General features: G+C 38.7%; 1 protein-coding gene across 1 annotated transcript in view; it reads left to right on the forward strand.

Annotated features, from left to right (window-relative positions):
* Lrrk2 (leucine rich repeat kinase 2) overlaps positions 1-14,004 on the forward strand; it is a 138,154-nt gene extending 124,150 nt beyond the window's left edge. Inside the window, exons 45-51 of the mRNA XM_070038884.1 lie at positions 966-1,159; positions 2,778-2,850; positions 3,901-4,085; positions 7,568-7,720; positions 8,753-8,965; positions 12,013-12,080; positions 13,031-14,004. Coding sequence (XP_069894985.1) covers positions 966-1,159; positions 2,778-2,850; positions 3,901-4,085; positions 7,568-7,720; positions 8,753-8,965; positions 12,013-12,080; positions 13,031-13,152 — 1,008 coding nt within the window. The 3' untranslated portion in view covers positions 13,153-14,004. The remainder of the gene's footprint in view (positions 1-965; positions 1,160-2,777; positions 2,851-3,900; positions 4,086-7,567; positions 7,721-8,752; positions 8,966-12,012; positions 12,081-13,030) is intronic.
* The last annotated feature ends 6,639 nt before the right edge of the window (positions 14,005-20,643 follow it).

Genomic DNA, 20,643 nt, shown 5'->3' on the forward strand with positions numbered 1-20,643 from the left:
TTCAAATAGAAATGTTGTGCCTAAACTTAAGGTTAAGGCTAAACCATATCTTCTGTGGTTTCTATGCAATATGACTTGATTTGGCTTTATTCAGTTATTTTTATAATTTTTAGTTAAAATTAGTCCAAAATTAGTCTATTTATTTATTTATTTAAACTCAAGACCTGAGCACTGTCCCTTAGCTTTTTATTCTTAAGGCTGGTACTGTACATTTGAGCCCACAGGTTCACTTCTGGCTTTTTGGTGGTTAATTGGAGATAAGTCTCACAGACTTTTTTCCGGGTCTGACTTGAACTTGATCCTCAGTTGTCAGCTGTCTGAGTAGCTAGGATTACACATGTGATCCATTCGTACCCAGCTAGTTTTGTCCATTAAAAAGGGTTTAAATGTACATATATATATATATATATGTATGTGTATATACACATATATATGTGTGTGTGTATATATATATATATATATAGATGTATATATACTTTTTTTTGCAGTCCTGGGTTTTGAACTCAGGGCCTTAAGTTTACTAGAGTAGGTATTTTACTACTTGAGCCATACCCCTAGCCCTTTTTGTTGTTATTTTTAAGGAGTTGTACAAAGGGTTTACAATTTCATAAGCAAGGTAATCAGTACAGTGCTTCTTGGGCAATGTCAACTCTTCCTTATTTCCCCCCCTTATTTTTTCCCCTCTCATTCTTACTTTCAAGTTAGATCATTCATTTTTTCATAGTGCATATCAGATATAATGACTGCATTTGCTCACCTGTTTCAGATACATTCTAGATAGAAAAGCTTTATTTGCCAGGCAACTTGTATATTGTTGAAAATTCCAACAAATTGGCATTGTTTTCAAAAGTAAACGTGTGCAAATGTAATAATAGTGACGTCAATTGATAATTCTATCTGTATTAAATTCTAGCAAATGAAATGAAAACCAAGCTTGTTAAAGTGCATTTTCTTTTCTCAACCAGGAAGTTACCGACAGTAGAATATTGTGCTTGGCCTTTGTGCATCTCCCTGCTGAAAAGGAGAGCTGGATCGTGTCAGGGACGCAGTCTGGTGTTCTCCTGGTCATTGATGCTGAAGACCGGACCAAAAGACATTCACTGGAAAAGATGACTGATTCCATTACTTGTTTGTATTGTAATTGCTTTTCCAAGCAGAGGTATGGCTGTCAGGTGGGGGAAAATCATAGACCTTTGAGATGATTTAATGGTGTGCAAAATGGTTGTTAAAGCTACAGAAAAGGCTTCTTTTTTTTTAAGACACTTCTCACTGGCTTACCTTTTTGAGGGAATTGGGAGAGGCCATTTTGATGTGGTTTTTTTTTTTCTGTATCTAGATTTAGCTGAAGCAATCATAAAACTAGTCAACTATTTGAGCTATCACCTCATCCAGGGCTCTGTCAATTCTTCCTTTCAGTGTACCTTGGTAGGGCTTCTTTGTATTCATTCTTTAAAATGTGTGTGTGTGTGTGTGTGTGTGTGTGTGTGTGTGTGTGTGTGCGTGTGTGTGTATGTATGTATGTATGTCTCTATTATATTGCCAGTCTAACCTTTTTTTAAAAAAAAATCTAATTACTACACTGGGAAACAACTTCACAAATTAATAAGTTGTTAATAGATTTTAAAAATTTACTGAACCCTTGTCATTTATAGGGATACTATTCTGATGAAATATTCCTAAATGGCAACATTTCAGTCATCAGATGGAAGTTGTAACATTTTGGGCAGGATAATTATCTGGAGCTGTTAACATTCAATCTTGCTGGGTATTGGTGGCTCATGACTATAATCTTGGTTACTCTGGAGGCTGAGATCTGAGGATCACAGTTCAAAGACAGCCTGGGTAGCAAAGTCCATAAGACTCCAGTTAACCAGGAAAAACACTGAAAATGAAGTTATGAGCTACAGTTGTGAAAAGGTATTCAAGGATATTATGGGTGATGGAGTACTGTTCATGTGATTACCTGCCTTTTCAAATTATCCCTTATTGAGGGTAAGCCTCTTCCTTCCCCCTCCCCCCCCCCCCCGAGAATGGGAAACCAAGTCAAGTCTTCCTTGAGGATTACATTTCAAAAAGATAGCTTCCAATCCTTAAGGAGAGCTTTCTTATGTTCTAAAACTGGTAATAGATTGGGTAAGCTAAAGATTTACATTTCAGCCAGGAGTTGGTGGCTCCCTCCAATAATCCTAGCTACGCAGGAGATTGAGAGCTGTGTATCACAGTTTGAAGCCAGCCTGGGCAGTTCATGAAATTCTTCTCTCCAGTTAACCAGCAAAAAGCTACAAGTGGAATATGGCTGAAGTGGTAGAGTGCCAGTCATAAATGCAAAAGCTAAGGGACAGTGCTCCAGTAATCACATTAAAAAAAAAAAGATTTACAGGTCAATTGCCAGTGGCTCACACCTGTAATCCTAGCTATTCAGGAGGCTGAAATCTGAGGATTATGCTTCAAAGCCAGCCTGGGAAAGAAAGTCTGTGAGACTCATCTCCAATAAACTAACCCAAAAAGCCAGAAGTAGAGTTGTGACTCAAGTGGTAGAGCACTAGCCTTGAGCACCCAGGCCCTGAGTTCAAGCCTCAGGACTATCCAAAAAAAATTTATACTTAAACAGAACAGAGAAATAATTTATAGTAGAAAGTTTTGAAAAGTCAATGCTTTAAGAAAGGGAAGTCTACGGAAACAAATCTGACTTTTATTTAAGCTGGGGAGAACTAGAGTCTTCTTAGTCAACATAGATGTTCTTCTTTAAACCATTGTTATTTCTTTTTTTCTTTTAGCAAGCAGAAAAATTTTCTTTTGGTGGGAACTGCTAATGGTAACTTAGCAATTTTTGAAGATAAAGCTGTTAAGGTAAATGTCAAATATATTCCTTATAAATGTTCTATTTTAAACATGGATTTCATATGTCTTATGTAACTTCTGTGTAACTATCAACTCCCTAATAAGTGCTGATCAAATTTTTTTTTACATTTTTATTATTTCATAAAATTTTAAACATAGTAAATAATTGGAAGAAACTGTATTTACCAATGTATTTTGTAGGAATGAGGTGATATAACCAGATAACAGATCTAATTTATAGTGTTAGGTATGGAAATATTGCAATTTATATGAGTGAAGCAGGTAAAACAACAAAGAATCCCTAAGTTTGTAATCTGATTTATAGTTTCATAGTTCAGGAGAGCACGGGCTCACTATGAAGGTGGCCCTGGGATCAGTTCCTAGGAAGACACAAAAACACATGCACACAGGACAAAAACTATGGCATGCCATTAACTTTTTCTTTCATATTGAAGAAATCATCCAACATTCTGTTCTTTACCTTCCTATTAGTCATGGAAGTGCTTATTCCTGTGCATATTCATTCATCCGTAGATCCATTGATACCCATTTATAGCTTTTTAAATTTTGTTTTATACTGATCCTGGGGCTTTAACTCACTGGGTGCTGTTCCTGAGCTTTTTTTTCTCTAAAGGCTAGCATTCTACCACTTGAGCCACAACTCTGCTTCTAGCTTTCTGGTGATTGATTGGAGATAAAGTCTCATGGACTTTCCTGCCCAGGAAAGTCACAATTCTCCTATCTCAGCTTCCTGAGTAGCTGGGATTCTAAGCATCAGCCACTGGCACCCAGATTCCCTTCCTAGCTTTTGATGGATACCAAAAATCTTATGAGAGCCAGCAGTAGACTCTAATCTTTAGGTTATTGTTTTTGTACAATTTTTTGCATGAAGTGAATATTAATTTCACCGAACCCTGTTTTCCTAGGCATATTGAATGTTTAACATCTCTAATCATGTAAAATGGAAAGTAGTGGTAGAAGGTGCAAAACGTTATAGTGTCTGGTTGTGATTGCACCGATACTCCAGTTGCTGAATGTGTTTTCTCTTTGTTGCTGAAGTGTAATGGAGCGGCTCCCTTGAAGACTTTGAGCCTGGGAGATGCGAGCACTCCACTCATGTGCTTGAGTGAATCAATGAACTCCTCTGAGAAACACATCATGTGGGGAGGATGTGGCACGAAGGTGTTCTCATTCTCTAATGACTTCTCCGTTCAGAAACTCATTGAGACCAGGACAAACCAGCTGTGAGTTATTTTCCTTCTGAGCAGCTTCCTTACCTTGTGCCTTTCCTTTCTTTTGCAATTGATGGTTCTATTCAGAGGGTGGTACCAGGGGGTTAGAATTTGACATGTCCTTTTATGTGAACAATGCATCCTGATCAGTTGATGTCTCCACATTTTGCCCCCTCCTGCCTGCACCTGCCCCAACCCATGACATGAAGTTTCCTAGTTCCATTTCTACTTGTGTACACTGAGTTGGGGATGGTATTCACCACCCTTCTTCTCTCCATTCATCCGCTCCCCTTCCACTAAACCCCACCCCTGCAGTCAAGACATGCTTCAGCTTCCTCTAGTAAACTGTCTCTTCATTGTTTGATGGTGTTCCACCATGGAATCTCACTCCTCCATACATTGAATGAACTCAGTGTGTTTATAGATGCATATGACCCTGCATGTATTTGCATCTATGTATTTACATAAACACACATGACCCTGCATGTATTTACATATATGTGTTTACCCTTTTCATTTCATTTACATATATGTTTTTTGCCCTTTTCATTTCTCTTTTCCATGTCTCCCAACCCCACCCATCCCCTCAGTTTCCCTGGTTCCATTTTCACATCTGTGCATTGAATATCACGGCTACATCTTCCCTTACTTCCTCTCTTCATTCCTCTCTTGATCTCACCACCTCTATACCTCACGGCACAGCTTCCTGGCCCTCATAGCATGAAACTTGGGTTTGTTGTTCAAAGGAGTTGCACCATTGGTATCCTCCCCCGTATATACCATGCTTAGGTTAATATGTTTCAACCTATATGCATAGGGACCTGTATATGCTTTCATGTGTATTTATAAAATTAGATCTAATTTTCCTATATGAAAGAAAAACTGTGCTCTTTGTCTCTCTGGACCTCACATACCATAATATTTACCAGGACCATCCATTTCCCTGCAAATGACATAATATCATTCTTCCTGATGGATGAATAAAATTCCAGTATCTGCATGTGTGTGTGTGTGTATGTGTGTGTGTGTGTGTGTGTGTGTGTGTGTGTGCAAGAAAACATGCATCCTTTTATCATTGAGCCTGACATATTTTGCTCAATATAAATTTCCTCCAGATGTATCCATTTCCCTGTAAACAATATAATATTGTTTTTAGTGATGATTAAATAAAAGTCTCACAGAATTTTCTGCCTGAGCTGGCTTTGAATGACAATCTTCAGATCTCAGCCTCTTGAGTAGCTAGAATTACAGGTTTGAGCCATTAGCACCCAGCTCTGACAGATTCTTTTTTTTTCTTTTTGGTCAGTTGTGGGGCTTGAACTCTAGGCCTGAGCACTCTCCCTCAGCTTTTTCAGCTCAAGGTGAGTGCTCTACCACTTGAGCCACGACACCACTTCTGATTTTCTGGTGGTTTATTAGAGATAAGAGTTTCACAGACTTTCCTGCCCAGGCTGGCTTTGAACTGCGATCCTCAGATCTCAGCCTCCTGAATAGCTAGGATTACAGGTGTGAGCCACCAGCACCCAGCTCTGACAGATTCTTATCTCCAATTATCCAGCAAAAAGCCAGAAGTGGAGGTATAGTTAAAGTGATAGAGCACCAGCTTTGAGCAAGAAAGAGTGCATGGGCCTGAGTTCAAGGCCCAGAACTAGCAAGAACATGAAACAAAACAAAAACAAACAACTCACTACTGAACTGGCATGGTGCTGCCTTAAGAAATTACAGTTACAGTCTATCAGTGAAAGCATCTAATAGTGATCTATTTTCATTAAAAAAATATTCCATCCTATAAGGAGATAAGATTACAGCTATACTAATGGGAAAGTAACTGATCTAATTTCATAGGTCAAAGAAGAACATCTAAAGAAGCTGACATTTAGATTACATTGCAAAGACAAAGAACTCAGCAGACAGATGAGGCGTGTATCCCCAAATCAGTCTGTGAAATGTGTATAGTTCCAAATGTCTCTTATTCAAAGGCAGAGAATTAAAATATGCTTGTTATTATCTTTTATTTTTTAAATAGAAGATATGGCAACCATGTACTTTCTCTTTATGTTTGGATGGTGGAATTCATTTCCCCCTCATGACTTTGCTGACTTACATTCATGCAAAGATACCCTATTCTGTTTATTGTTTTATAATTCTAGATATAAATGGCACTTTTAGTTTTCCAAACATTATGACAAAGGCTTTTTATTGTGCTCTCCCAAAGTTACAGATATAATGATATTTCACTTAGAAGTTAAAAACAGCATAACATTGTATGAAGACTCAGATAAAAAGCTGGGCATTGGTGGCTCATGCCTGTAATCCTAGCTACTCAGTAGGCTGGGATCTGAAGATTACAGCTTGAGCCAGCTCAGCCAGACAAACCTAAGAGACAATTATCTCCAATTAACTGTCAAAAAGCTAGAAATGGAGATGTGGCTGAAATGGTAGAGTGCCAATCATAATAAAGTATAAAAAGCAGAACACTAGGCCTTGAGTTCAAGACCCAGAGCTAGCACAAAGAAACAAACAAAAGCAGATAAAAGCCAGGCACTGTGACTCACACCTGTAATTCTAGCTCGTTAGGAGGCTAAGATAGGGAAGATTGTGGTTGGAGGTCATCCTGGACAAAAGCAATTGTCCAGACCCCTTGGCAACCAATAGGTGAGTGTGGTTGTGGGTGTGCGTCATCCCAGATATTGGAAGGATCATGATTCCAAGCAAGCCCTAGCAAAATAGTTTGAAAGACCCCCATCTCAACAGGAGAAGCTGGGCATGGCAAAGTACTCCTGTCATCCCAAGCTACAGCAGGCAACATAAATGGGATTTAGGACTAGGTATGAGAGACCCTATGTCAAAATAGCTAGTTCTAAAAAGATCTGGTAGACTCCTGTCTAACAATCCTAGTTTAAAAAAAATAAGAAGCAGGTAGAATTAAAATTTGAACTCAACCTTAAAATGAACGCTAGCTATACTCTTTATTAATATCATCAAGAGGAACCAACATAGAGTAGCCCAAAGTAAGTAACTAACAGTTATATATTCAATTCAGACTGGCTTGAATAGGAAACAATTGCACAAAGAAGTTTTTTTTTTAATCTGTGCCAATGCTTTACATGTTTAAGAACAAGTATAAGGTCCTTTTGTATGTACTTTGTGTGTGTGTGTGTGTGTGTGTGTGTGTGTGTGTGTGTGTGTGTGTGTGGTGTGTGTGTGTGTACGCACGTGCGCGTGCATGCGTACCAGTAGTTGGTCTTGAACTCTGGGCCTTGTACTCTCTCTTAGCTTCTTCTTTCAAGGTTAGTGCTCTACTACTTGAGATGAACCTCCACTTCTGACTCTGTGTTGGTAAATTGGAGATAGGAATTTCACAGATTGGTCTGGCCAGTCTGGCTTTGAACAGAAGTCCTCAGATTTCAGCCTCCTGAATAGCTAGGATTACAGGTGTGAGGCACCAGTGCCCAGCTTTTGTATGCATTATTGACATTCTTTTTCCTCCCTAGGTTTTCCTATGCAGCTTTCAGTGATTCAAACATCATAGCAGTTGCCGTAGACACAGCCCTCTATGTTGCAAAGAAAAACAGCCCAGTTGTGGAAGTGTGGGACAAGAAGACAGAAAAGCTCTGTGAACTAATAGACTGTGTGCAGTTTTTAAAGTAAATTCCTTGTTTATGTTATATGTGTAAGAGATATCTTTACAAGTGAGGTTGCATCTACAGAAGACCCGTGTCTTGCTGTGCCTGTGGCTTCAGAAGAATTGTTTTAACAAAATTCAGAAACACAGTCATTCCTACTACTTAGCACCATCTTTTGGCATCTTGAAAATTTTATTTGGGGAAAATAAAAGAATCAGAATGTGATACACTTGACTTCTTCATGATCCGAGAAAAACATTCTCAAATGAAAAAAAAGTGCTGTTACAAATGGATGCCCTGAATTGGGTGTTGTACATTTACTTATTTCATAATATTAAATCTTAATACAGGCTCATGCCTGTAATCCTAGCTACTCAGGAGGCTGAGAGCTGAGGATCAAGGTTCGAAGCCAGCCAAAGTAAAAACCAAAAGAAGTCTGTGAGATTCTTATCTCCAATTAACCAGTTGAAAAAGCCAGATGTGGAGCTGTGGTTCAAGTGGTAAAGTACCAGTCTGAGTCAAAAAGTTCAATAAAAGCTTGAGGCCTTGAGTTCCAGCCCCAGTACTAACACACATTTTTTTTTTAGATTATTTAAAGTATTCAGGAAGATGTGTGTTAAGTTGTCTGCCAGTAGTAGGTTTTTTTTTTTTTTTGGGGGGGGGGTGTCCGGTCATGGGAACTCTGGGCCTGGGCGCTGTCCCTCAGCTCTTCAGCTCAAGGCTAGCGCTCTACCACTTGAGCCACAGTGCCACTTCCAGCTTTTTTTTCTTTTTGCTTATGTGGCACTCAGGAATCGAACCCAGGGCCTCATGCATGCAAGGCAAGCGCTCTACCACTGAGCTACCTTCCCAGCCCCAGTAGTAGGTTGTTTTATGTAATGAACTTGAGATTTTGGTAACTACAGTGGGGGGGTTAGGTCTTGGAACCAATATTAATGCATGACTAATGTCCTGTGTTCATGATTTAAGGCGTTATTATATGTGAATATATAGAGACACTTATTCTAGTCTTGTTGATGATACTATTAATGCTTGCTTTCTTCATGGTTCTAGAGAAGTCATGGTAAAAATAAGCAAGGAATCAAAGCACAATCTGTGTTATGCTGGGAGGGTGAAGGCCCTCTGCCTTCAGAAGAACACGGCGCTCTGGATAGGAACTGGAGGAGGCCATATTTTACTCCTGGATCTTTCCACGCGGCGAATTATACGGATAATTAACAACTTCTGTGATTCCGTTCGAGTCATGGTGACAGCACAGTTAGGCAAGTTTCTTTACCTTTAGATTGTTTTTATGTCTTCTGAAACTGTACTTCTTGAAAAAGAAAACCTTAAAGTTTCCATCTCCACTGTTATTTGTAGTGTCTTAGAAGTTTCCAGAAGGAGACATAGCATTTGAATATTTAAAAAATATATTAAAGATATTTTAAATATATAGATGCCCTCCATCCTATAAGAGAAGCAAATGACTACAACTGAGCCAAGAAATGTACAACTTCATTTATGTGTGCACTACTCCTGAGGTTTGAACTCAGGGCCTTGTCTTTTTGCTTGGCATTTTTGCTCAGGGTTGGCTTTCTACCACTGGAGCCACATGTCTACTTCCACTTTTGGATTTTGTTTTGTTGGTGGTGGTTAATTGGAGCTAAGAATCTCATGGACTTTTCTTCCCTGGGCTGGCTTTGGACCATCTTCCTTGGATCTCAGTCTCCTGAATAGCTGGGATTACAGGCATGAGCTACCAGCTGCTTTTTTATCTTTTATAACTAAAGTGAAATTGGAAATACATGATATTGAATGTATTTTTATTTTTCACCGAAGAAGTTAAAAACAAATGTTTATTTTGTGCATAGTCAAGCTTTCCATATCTTTTAACAAATTTTATTTGATTTTTTTTTCAATTTATAAAGAAATTTGTATTCTTATAGCTATATAAGCTGAACCCCACAATCTACAACTATGGACAGATCACTACATTTTCTTGACCCTCTTAGCATCGTAGAGCATCTGCTGTTACCATAATTGTGCAGCAATGACCATGGATGGGCAAATGTTTTTACTGCATCCTTGTACTTTCGCAGATAAATATACAAGCATGGTATCATAGGGTAATTCTATGCAGTTTTTTCTATTTTTTTAATGAGTCTAAGCTAGGTTTTGTTCATGCTTTTATGTCTACTCTTCATCTTTATTTTTCCTTTTGGTGCCAGTTCTGGGGCTTGAACTCAGGGCCTGGGCACTATCCCTGACCTTTTTGCTCAAGGCTAGTGCTTTACCACTTGAGCCACAGTTCCACTTCCAGCTTTTTGTTGGTCAATTAGAGATAAAAAAAATCTCATGGACTTTCCTGCCTGGACTGGCTTTGAATCATTATCCTCAAATCTCAGCCTCCTGAGTAGTTAGGATTACAGGCATGAACCATTGGCACCTGGCATTGTTTCTCCTTTTTGACTTAAATGTGAAGAAATCATGACATAGCATGTGAAATCTACAAATATATTTCCCACATAAATATATCTTTATCTTTCCTTAGTAATTTCAGTTAGAAAACAGTGATCATATGTTTAAAGATGATTACAAATTTCACACAGTAGGGGGATAGATCCACAAAAGGAGAGTTTTTATTTAACTTAGGAAATCAGTAATAAAGTGTTTAGCCATGGTGAAGAGAATATTAAGGAACAGATATTTTTCTTGCTTCTTGGCTACTCGTTATTTCTGGATGATAACTTGGCACAGGAGGAAGAAGTAGATTCTCTAGTGATTGTGAGTTATTGGGATATTGTGTTCACACAGTAGTTGATCCAGTGAGCTCTCCTCTAAGTCCACTCCCACCAAAGTAGTTACATCCTCAAATTGAACATCATTGTATATTAGGACCCAAAGGGTTGGCTGCTCATGACTGAAAATTTATGGTGATATTTCAGTGAAATATGACTGGCTTTTTTTTTGGTGGGGCTTGAACTCTGGTCCTGGGCACTGTCCCAAGCCTTTTTGTGCTCAAGGCTAACTTTGAGCCACAGCACCACCTCCAGTTTTTGAGTGGTTCATTGGAATAAGAATCTCACAAGGACTTTTCTGCTCGGGCTGGCTTTGAACTGCGATCCTCAGATGTCAGCCTCCTGAGAAGCTAGGATTACAAGCATGAGCCACTGGTGCCTGGCTATGACTGACTTTTTTTTTTTTTAAACCAAACATATCATCTAGAATTTTTTGAGGATGGAAAAATGGGGTCATAACCAGAAAAAAAATCAGAAATGATCACTTAGTTTATGTCACCAAACAAACAAAAACAACAACAAAGAATGTGGTCAGTATTCATTTAGATTATTGGCCATATTGCATGACCTTATTTGGTGTCTAAAGCAAACCGAAAATGGGACAATTTGGCTAACCTAGCAAAGTTAACTGCTTTAACAGAGTGGATTAGAAAATAGTGAAGTTAAAGACAAATGGTAATTCACATTCCTTCCTAGATAGGGACTGGTGTGTGAGTGCCCAGATCGTCAGGATTTAGAAGGCACTGCCTCCTATAAGCTCTGTTTTATGATGACCCCTTGGAGGACACTGCTCCTCTGCCTTTTGGGGTCTCTTGTGAAGCGTAGGGACTCGTCATTGTCAAGCCCACTGTGACACTCATCCACATCTTGGCCATGTCCCTCACTTGCTATTTCCTCTGCTCCTTCTTGTTCATCGGACATTCCAACACACAGGGGTTGCGCTTGATGTGTGTGTGTGTGTGTGTGTGTGTGTGTGTGTGTGTGTACTGGGGCTTGAATTCTAGACCTAGACACTATCCCTTAGCATTTTCACTCAAGAAAAACACATTCGAATTGAAGCAAAGAATATTACAACTGTTCTTTCATAAAAGTGTTGGTCTTCTTGAAGAGTATTTTATTCAATGCAATGGAAATAGCACCTAAAAATACAGAATTGCAAGGTGTCAGTGACTCAATCCTAGCTGTAATCCTGTAATCCTAGCTACTCAAGAAGTTGAGATCTGAGGATTGTGGTTCAAAGCCAGCCTGGGCGGGAAAGTCCGTGAGACTTTTATCTCCAGTTAACCACCAGAAAAATGGAAGTGGTGCTGTGGCTCAGGTGGTAGAGCTCTAGCTTTGAGCTGAAGAGCTCAGGGACAGTGCCCAGGCCCAGAGTTCAAGCTACACGTCAACAACAACAAAAAAAAGGGGGGGGGATTATAAATTCCATTCCAATATTTGTGTCTTAAAATAGACAGGGACAACTGTACTTTTTTCCATCCAGTTTAATATATTGTTTTAACAGGAAATTCTTATATTTTGTCTTGCTACAGGAAGCCTTAAAAATGTCATGCTGGTTTTGGGGTACAAACAGAAAAGTACTGAAGGTACTCAACAACAAAAAGGTAATATTGAAGGGGGTACTATATTCGAGGTCATTGACAGAGAAGTCCACATGCTATGTTTTATAAATTTACTAAAATTTTACTTTCAGTGTTTTTTGTTTTTGTTTTTGTTTTGCCACTACTAGGCTTGAACTCAGGTTCTCTTGCTCTTGCTTGACCTTTTCACTCTAGGCTGGCTCTCTATCACTCTAACCATAACTCCACTTCTAGATTTTAGCTGGTTAACTGGACATAAGAATGTTATGGACTTTTCTTCCATGGCTGGCCTCAACCCATGATCCTCAAATCTCAGCCTCCTGAGTAGCTAGGATTATAAACATGAGCCACCAATCCCTGGCTATTTTCAGCATTTTGTATTTTTTATTTATTTTTCCTTTAAAAATTGTTATAATGGTGATATAAAGAAGGGTTATAGTTACATAAATCAGGTAATGATTACATTTCTTTTTGGACAGCCTCACCCTTTCCCTTGTTTTTTCCCAGTTTTTTCAGTTTTTAATTGGTAGTTCACCAATAACTTCACCTATAAGGTGAGTAATTGACATAATTTTCAAAATTAAGTCTCAATAATGTAGGAGTACTAAATACCTTTTCAGATGTAAAATGAGAAATAGCTATAATTTAAATTAAATGTGAATATTTTCCTTATAACTCACCTATGTCCATATGAGGTTTAATCCATTTGGATGGCTCTATTTCTTTCAGTACATGGAATGGCAGAGTATGGAATTTCCACTCTCTTCTTGAAATTCAGTAGTTTATATTGAATCAATATTTTTCAGAATTGCTTTTAATATAAATGCTGATAATAATAATAAGTGATGTTATTTATGACCTATTTATGTCTGTGCGGATGTCTCCAACTCAGCTAAATATAAATGAACAAAAGAAATGAAAATGTGTTCTTAGTGGATCTTTGAAACTGAATTTCATTTTTTTCTTCTTTCTAGAGATACAGTCTTGCTTATCTATTTGGGATATCAATCTTCCACACGAAGTGCAAAATTTGGAAAAACACATTGAAGTGAGGAAAGAATTAGCTGAAAAAATGAGAAAAACATCCATTGAATAGAAGGATCAGAAGTCTCTGACTTTGCATAGGAAATGATTCTTTTGTAAATATGTCTTTTAAAATGTTTACATTTGAAAAGGGCACTTCCGCTCTTTGAGATGACTCATGTGTATATGAAGGAATGTTTATATGTTATACTTTTAATTTAAATATATGTAAAATAGTAACAAGTAAAAGTATGTTTTATAGAACTATTTAAAATACAGTCTTCTATTTCCTATATACCTTAGTTAGTATGGCAGATTAATTCAAAGAAATCCTTAGAGGACTTAATTGAAATACTCAGACTAAAGTAATTTTTGCTTTTGTTTTGCTATCTGTATGCAAGGTAAACTTGGTTTAAGATTCTTGCTTAAGGTCAGACTGTTGCTTACTTCCTTTCTTAAGGTTCTGCGGAGTAGATTAAAAATAATTGGGCAATTTCCTGTGTAACACATTCTTTGTTGGCTTTCTTACAATATTGCACTATAATATATGATTATGAATTGTCAAGTGGATTTTCACTAATAAAGCTCTCCATTGAGACATGGTTTTCTTTGTGACTGATGCGAACAGTGCATCTCATATAACTTCATCTAAAAGAAAAAGCTACTAATAAGAAAATATAAAATCCAGGAAATACCCAGTCACTCTTTTCCCAGTTTTTCTTTTTTGCCAGTCTTGGGGCTTAAACTCAGGGCCTGTGCACTGTCCCTGAGCCTCTCTGTGCTCAAGGCTAGCACTCTACCACTTGAGCCATGGCATCACTTCCAGCGTTTTCTGTTTAATGTGGTACTGAGGAATTGAACCCAGGGCTTCAAGCATGCTAGGCAAGCATTCTACCACATTCCCAGCCACAGTTTTTCTATTTTATGTTTAAGTCTGGACTCCCTGAGATTTGTACAAATAATATAAATATAACATTCAGTCAAGGGATATGTTTTTGGACTCTTTGTGTGTGTGTGTGTGTGTGTGTGTGTGTGTGTGTGTGTGTGTGTGTGTGTGTGTGTGTGTGTGTGTGTGTGTGTGTGTGTGTGTGTGTGTGTGTACATGCTGGTACTGGAACTTGACCTTGAACTCAAGGCCTTATATACTTGCTTGGCTTTTTCCTTAAAGCAGACATGTATCACTTGAGCCACACTTTCAGCTTTTTTTTTTTTTTTTTGGTTGTGAGGCTTGAACTCTGGGCCTGAGTGCTGTCCCTGCACTCTCCAGCTCAAGGCAAGCGCTCTACCACTTGAGCTATAGCGCCACTTCTGGTTTTCTAGTGGTTTATTGACGATAAGAGTTTCACGGACTTTCCTGCCTGGGCTGGCTTTGAACCGCGATCCTCAGATCTCAGCCTCCTGAGTACCTAGGATTACAGGCGTAAGCCACCGTCTCGTGGCTAACACACTTTCAGCTTTTGAATACTTAATTGGAGATAAGAGTTTCATAGACTTTCCTGCCCATGATGGCTTTGAACTGCAATCCTCAGATCTCAGTCTCCTGAGTAAAGTTATAGGAGTGAGCCACAGGAAGCTTGCTGGAACAAGTTTTCAGTAAGGTGTCATATCAAGAACTGAAATTTGTGACAACTTCCCATTCCATCAGAATTTAACCATAGAATTGGAGAAATCTAAGTGACTGGACATGCAAGATATGCATATATTGTATGTATGCGTTTGTATCAGGAAATCATGAGGATACCAAACTTAGAGAGAGAGTGTTAGGATGAAAAGAAGGAAGATGTTTCAATAACAAGTTCATCTTCTGAGTTAAGGTACATGAAAAGAATCTATGACAGTGTACAGTGCAAAGGATTTTCCCCATGTTATTTGTTATACATGAGCCACAACTGATTTAAAGCATACTCTACCACAATAGGAAAAAAAGCCTACATACTGGAAATTCAATGACTTTGAGGTGTCTATTTATTTTTTGTGGTACTGGGGAATGAACACAGGCCCTTTTGCTCGCTAGGCAAGGGCAGTTTCTTTTTAAAAAAATAAATAAAGAAAAAGCAGCCAAGCACCCATGGCTCACAGCTGTAATCAGTTACTTAGGAGGCTCAGATCAGTTCAAAGCCAGCCCAGACAGAGAAATCCATCAGACACTTATCTCTAGTTTAGCCCTCAAAAAGTCAGAAGTGGAGAAGGGTTCAAGGAACAGAGCACAAGCCTTCAGAAAAGTAAATAAAAATTAGACAGCAGGGCTGGGAAGGTGGCTCAGTGGTAGAGCACTTGCCTTGCATGCATGAGGCCCTGGATTTGATTCCTCAGCACCACATAAGCAAAAAGAAAAAAGCCAGAAGTGGTGCTGTGGCTCAAGTGGTAGAGCGCTAGCCTTGAGCTGAAGAGCTGAGGGACAGCGCCCAGGCCCAGAGTTCAGGCCCCACGACCGGACCCCCCCCAAAAAAAATATTAGACAGCAGTTCCAGGCCCTGATTTCAGGCCCCCATAGTTGCCCCGAAAAGAAAAAGAAAAGAAAAACATTATGAATTAGAAAGAACTTGGTCTAAATTTCCAGTTACTTACTAGTTCAGTCAACTGAGTCAAGTTGCCCAAAAGTCTAGAGAACCTTTTCCTCCTTTGTAACACTACATCAGTCATTTCCCCACTTTCTAGAAAGAAGAGGATAAAGGGAGCTGAGCATGGAGACCAGGTTTTCTTTCAGAACCAGGGGTTCAGTGATCAGTCAGAGATTCCTAGGGAAGCTCCACTCTCTAGCCATCCTTTGTATTGTTGGGCAGGAATTGCACCAGAACAAACTAATGGCTAACAAAGGAGAATCTGAGAAAGCAATAGTGTTAGCTCTTGAAGGCTACTGAATGGAAGGAATCCTATGCCTAGGCTATCGGAGTTGGGTTTGCAACACTGTGAGCAGGTAGCACACCAATGTGTGACCACTCAGATCCTTCATAACCACCTTCCAAAGCTTCCCCACTCCCACCCTGCAGAATGGGCTTTGGCCAGAGGCCTTCTATTTTCTCAATTTTCTCTTTGTTCTCCTTTTGTTTTGGAACACTTGAGAATTGAACCCAGGGCATTGCATATCATGTGATCTATAGCCCAGACACCCCACCCACCCTTTGTAGATCTTTTTGTTGTTGTTTGGTTGCTTTTTTGAGATAGTAGCTCACAATCTTTTCCTGTGCTGACTTGACGCATGCATTTCTTCTGTCTCTACAATCCAAGTAGCTGGCATTACTGGCATGTATCACCACGTGAAATTCTGGGTGCTGTTTTTGTCATTTGTTCTGTGTTTTAGTTTTACTAAACCGATTGAACTAGGTTTCTCTTTTGCAAAACAAGCACTATACTACCTGAGCTATGACCCCAATAATTGATTTTCAAATGAATTTGTTTTTTCTGCCCTCAACCCCTTGTCTTTTGATTGAATTGGACAATAGTGGGGTGAGTTTCAGGACTTGGGGATCTGATGCCAAAATAATGCATGCACAATCTAATCCAAAGCAAGCTACACACAAGACCAGAGACAAGATATTTCATGCTAGATATCAGCTGTATTCCCAGGTATTTAATAATTTGTATATTACTGTGTGGTATGTATCTCTGTGGTAATGGTACCTTCATACCATCGATGACAATTCTACACATGCCAAAGCTTTTCAAAATCTATAACTGGAGTTGTTATTATAATTATTATTATTGCTAGTACTGGGGCTTAACTTTGAGCCTGGGCACTGTCCTTAAGCTTTTTCATGCACTACTGACACTCTTTTTGTTGATTAATTGGAGACAAAGAGTTTCACAGGCTTTCTTGCACAGGCTGGCTTCGATCCTCAATCCTCAGATCTCAGCCTCCTGAGTAGTTAGGATTATAGGTGTGAGCCACTGGTGCTTGGTTTCAAATTATGTTTTTACTTTTCTAAAGACATACATGAGTAAATGTAGGGAGAAAAATAATTTCAACCATTATGTCTTCAATCTTTGTTTTCTTTTTTTTTTTTTTGTAGTGTTCTACTTGTACTCTTTTTTCCAAATTTACTGCTCAAAATTCCCTGTCAATCTGTAATAGCAGGAGATTTCCTTCTGTCAAAATGGTAGTTGTAAACAGAGTGCTGGTGGTTCATGCTTGTAATCTAGATTGATGAGGCTAAGATCTGAGGATTGTTATTTGAAGTTACCTGGGCAGGAATGTCCTTGAGACTTTGATGTCCAACTAACCACCAGAAAGCCAGAAATGAAGTTATGGCTCAAATGGTAAAGTGTTAGCCTTGAGCTTAAAAGCTAAGGGACAGTGCCCAGGTCTTGAGTTCAAGCCTCAATAGGGGACAAAAAAGTGAAAATTTCTGATAAATTCTTTGCCTTGCAGTAGGAAATTATCAATAAATGAGACCATTTCAGCTTTATGTGTTTTTTTTTTGTGGCTGAGTAAAACTGGATGTTTCTTTGGTGTTCAATACACTGTGTTTATCAAAAAGGCTTTAATTTCAAATATAAATATAAGCTTTGATCACACAATAGAATATCTTTGTTGATGTACGTTTACTCCAAAACTAAACATGGTTTTAGCAGATGTGTCCCTGTAAATGAATCATATTGAGCTTTTAATCAAATCAATCACATTTTTGGCTAACTGCTCTCATTATTTTACATAAGCATGTAAAATTGTTCCATAAAATAGTTAACACATGTCAATTACACAGCATTTGTTGGCTGCTGGCATTGTATATTTTGCATTTTCCTTTTGGGTTATTGACATTACATGCAAAGAAGATGACTTTCCAGGCTGTAATCGTATAAATTGAGTTGCAAATCATTAAATTCACATCACTTTTATACTTTAAAGATAATGTAAACAGGAAGAAAGAAAGATGACAGGACTTGAAACATTGAGGTGGTGAGGTTTTTTTATTCATATTTTTTTATTGTGAACATACTGTATAGAGGGGTTACAATTACATGGGCAAGATAATGAGTACATTTCTTACCAAGCATTGCAGCCTCCTCCTTTGTTTACCCTTCACATCCCTTCCTGGTGGTTTTTTTTAAAACTAGTCCTGGGATTTGAACAATTTGAGCCAGGAAGGCTGAAATTACTTTCTCCCTGTCTCTTTTCATGGGTGCCTTTAGAAAAATAAAAGTATAATTTGAAGTCAGCTACTAATGGCTCACACTTACAATCCTAACTAATCAGGAGGCTGGGATCTGAGGATTGAGGACAGAAGCTATCTTGGGCAAGAAAATCTGTGAAATTGGCCCTCTCACTTGAATTTTTCACTTCAAGGCTGGCAATCTCCCACTTGAGCCATAGCTACACGTCCAGCTTTTTGGAGATAAGAGTCTCAGGGATTTTCCTCCCAGGCTGGCTTCAAACCATAATCCTTAAATCTCAGCCTCTCAAGTAGCTAGGATTTCAGGCGTGAAAGCCACTGGTGCCCAGTGCTGAGGGCATTTATATAACACAATTACACATAATAGACAATGTAAGGGAATACTCAATCTAAGATGTTAATGACTTGCTGGAATTAAGTCCAAAGTTTATGGGAAAACCTCCTTATGCAAATACATAGGCAGGAGGAACTAATGTTTTTACTCTTGATTGGGTACTTCAGCCTGCTCTAATCTCTCTATGTATCAGTGTCCTCAAACACAGAATGATAAAAAATTGTTAGCACATACTCCTCCTCAAAGTATTTGCGGGGAACATATTCTTTTCAGATTCTCTTTATCCTTCTCCCTAAACTAACTTTTAGGTCTTTATATTTATTGTTAAGAAGAAGGAGTGCTGGGGGCTGGTAGCTCACTCCTGTAATCCTAGCTACTGAGGAGACTGAGATCTGAAGATCGCGGTTCAAAGCCAGCCTGAGCAGGAAATTCCATGAGACTCTTATCTCGGATAAACCACCAGAAAACCAGAAGTGGCACAGTGGCTCAAGTGGTAGAGCGCTAGCCTTGAGCTGAAGAGCCGAGGGACGGGGTTCAGACCGACGACGACAAAAAAAAAAAAAAAAAAAAAAGAGGAAGGTGTGTTTTCTTTGTTTTTGTGCTACACTTGAACAAAAACTTCAAGCTCTCCCTTGGCTTTTGCTCTCCAGGCTGGTCTTTACCCCTTAAGCCACAGGTCTACTTCAGGATTTTTGCTGGTAAATTGGAGATAAGAATCTGCTTGTGCTGGCTTTGAACCCCAATCCTCAGATCTCAGCCTCCTCAGTAGCAAGGATTAGAGGCACTAGTGCTCAGAAGAAGGAGTGTTTTAAAGTTTGAAGTTCAAAGGTGGGTCAAATATTCTGATTATTCCAAGGAGTAATTAAGTGAAGACTAAGGGACCTGCTTTATAGACTGGGTATCAGTGAGCAGAGACCTAGGAGCCTGGAAGCATATCCAACTACTTTAAACACCTGTTGACATTTGTGTAGTAAGAGCTGGGAGTGATTTTGTGATAATTCCCCCAAGCACTGGTGGTTCATGCCTGTAATCCTAGCTACTCAGGAGGCTGAGATCTGAAGATCACAGTTCAAAGCCAGCCCAGGCAGTTTCCTGGAGTCCACGAGACTTTTATTTGCAATTATCTACCAGAAGAGCCAGAAATGGAGCTGTGGCTCAAATGATAGAGTGGCTAGCCTTGAGTACAAAAGCTCAGAGACTAGCACCCAGGCCCTGAGTTCAAGCCCCAGGACTGGCACATACATACAAAGAAAAATACTCAGACTATTAAAATTTGTATTGGAATGCATTATTATATGTTAGTGGAGATCAGTGTATATCTATCCACACAGAGCATGCACTGATTGAATCTAGCTTCACACATTCCATTCTCCTGCATACTTCTCAATCTATAGAAACTGCTATCTACCTTCTAATGAAGTTTCTATTCAAATTTCTGCAAATGAGTGAGAACATTCTATACTTGTCATTCCGCATCTGCCTTATTTCTCTCAACACAGTCTCCTCTAGTTCTATCCATTTTGTTACAAATGATAGGATTCTTTGTGTATGGTCATATCATTTATCCATCCAGCCATCCATATATCTATTGTCTATCTATCTCTATTGTCTATCATCTATTGTTTATCTGTCTATATCATCTCTCTGTATCTATCATCCATCTATCTATCTATCTATCTATCATCTATCTATCTATCTATATCTATATCTATCTATCTATCTATCTATCATCTATCTAGTTTGTGTTTCATAAGAGCTTACTAACTGGGGTGTCGTATTGTAATGGTATCTTATTGTAATTTTTTTATACCAGTACTGGGACTTGAACTCTGGGTCTGGCACTGTTCCTGAGCTTTTGCATTCAAGACTAGCACTGTACTATTTGAGCCACAGCTCCACTTCAGTTTTTGGATGGTTAATTGGAGATAAGAATATTATGGACTTGCCTTCCTAGGCTGGCTTTGAATGATGATCTTCAGATCTTAGCCTCTTTAGTAGCTAGAAATACAGGTGTGATGCCTGGCTTATTGTAATTTCAATTTTCATTTCCCTGATACCTAATGGTAGTTTTTCCCCCATATATATATACTGGGTAATTCTATTCTTTTCAGAAGAACCA

Source organism: Dipodomys merriami, unplaced genomic scaffold (genome assembly GCF_024711535.1).
Source record: "Dipodomys merriami isolate MVZ:Mamm:240054 unplaced genomic scaffold, mDipMer1.0.p SCAF_10, whole genome shotgun sequence".
Classification (NCBI taxonomy): Eukaryota; Metazoa; Chordata; class Mammalia; order Rodentia; family Heteromyidae; genus Dipodomys; species Dipodomys merriami.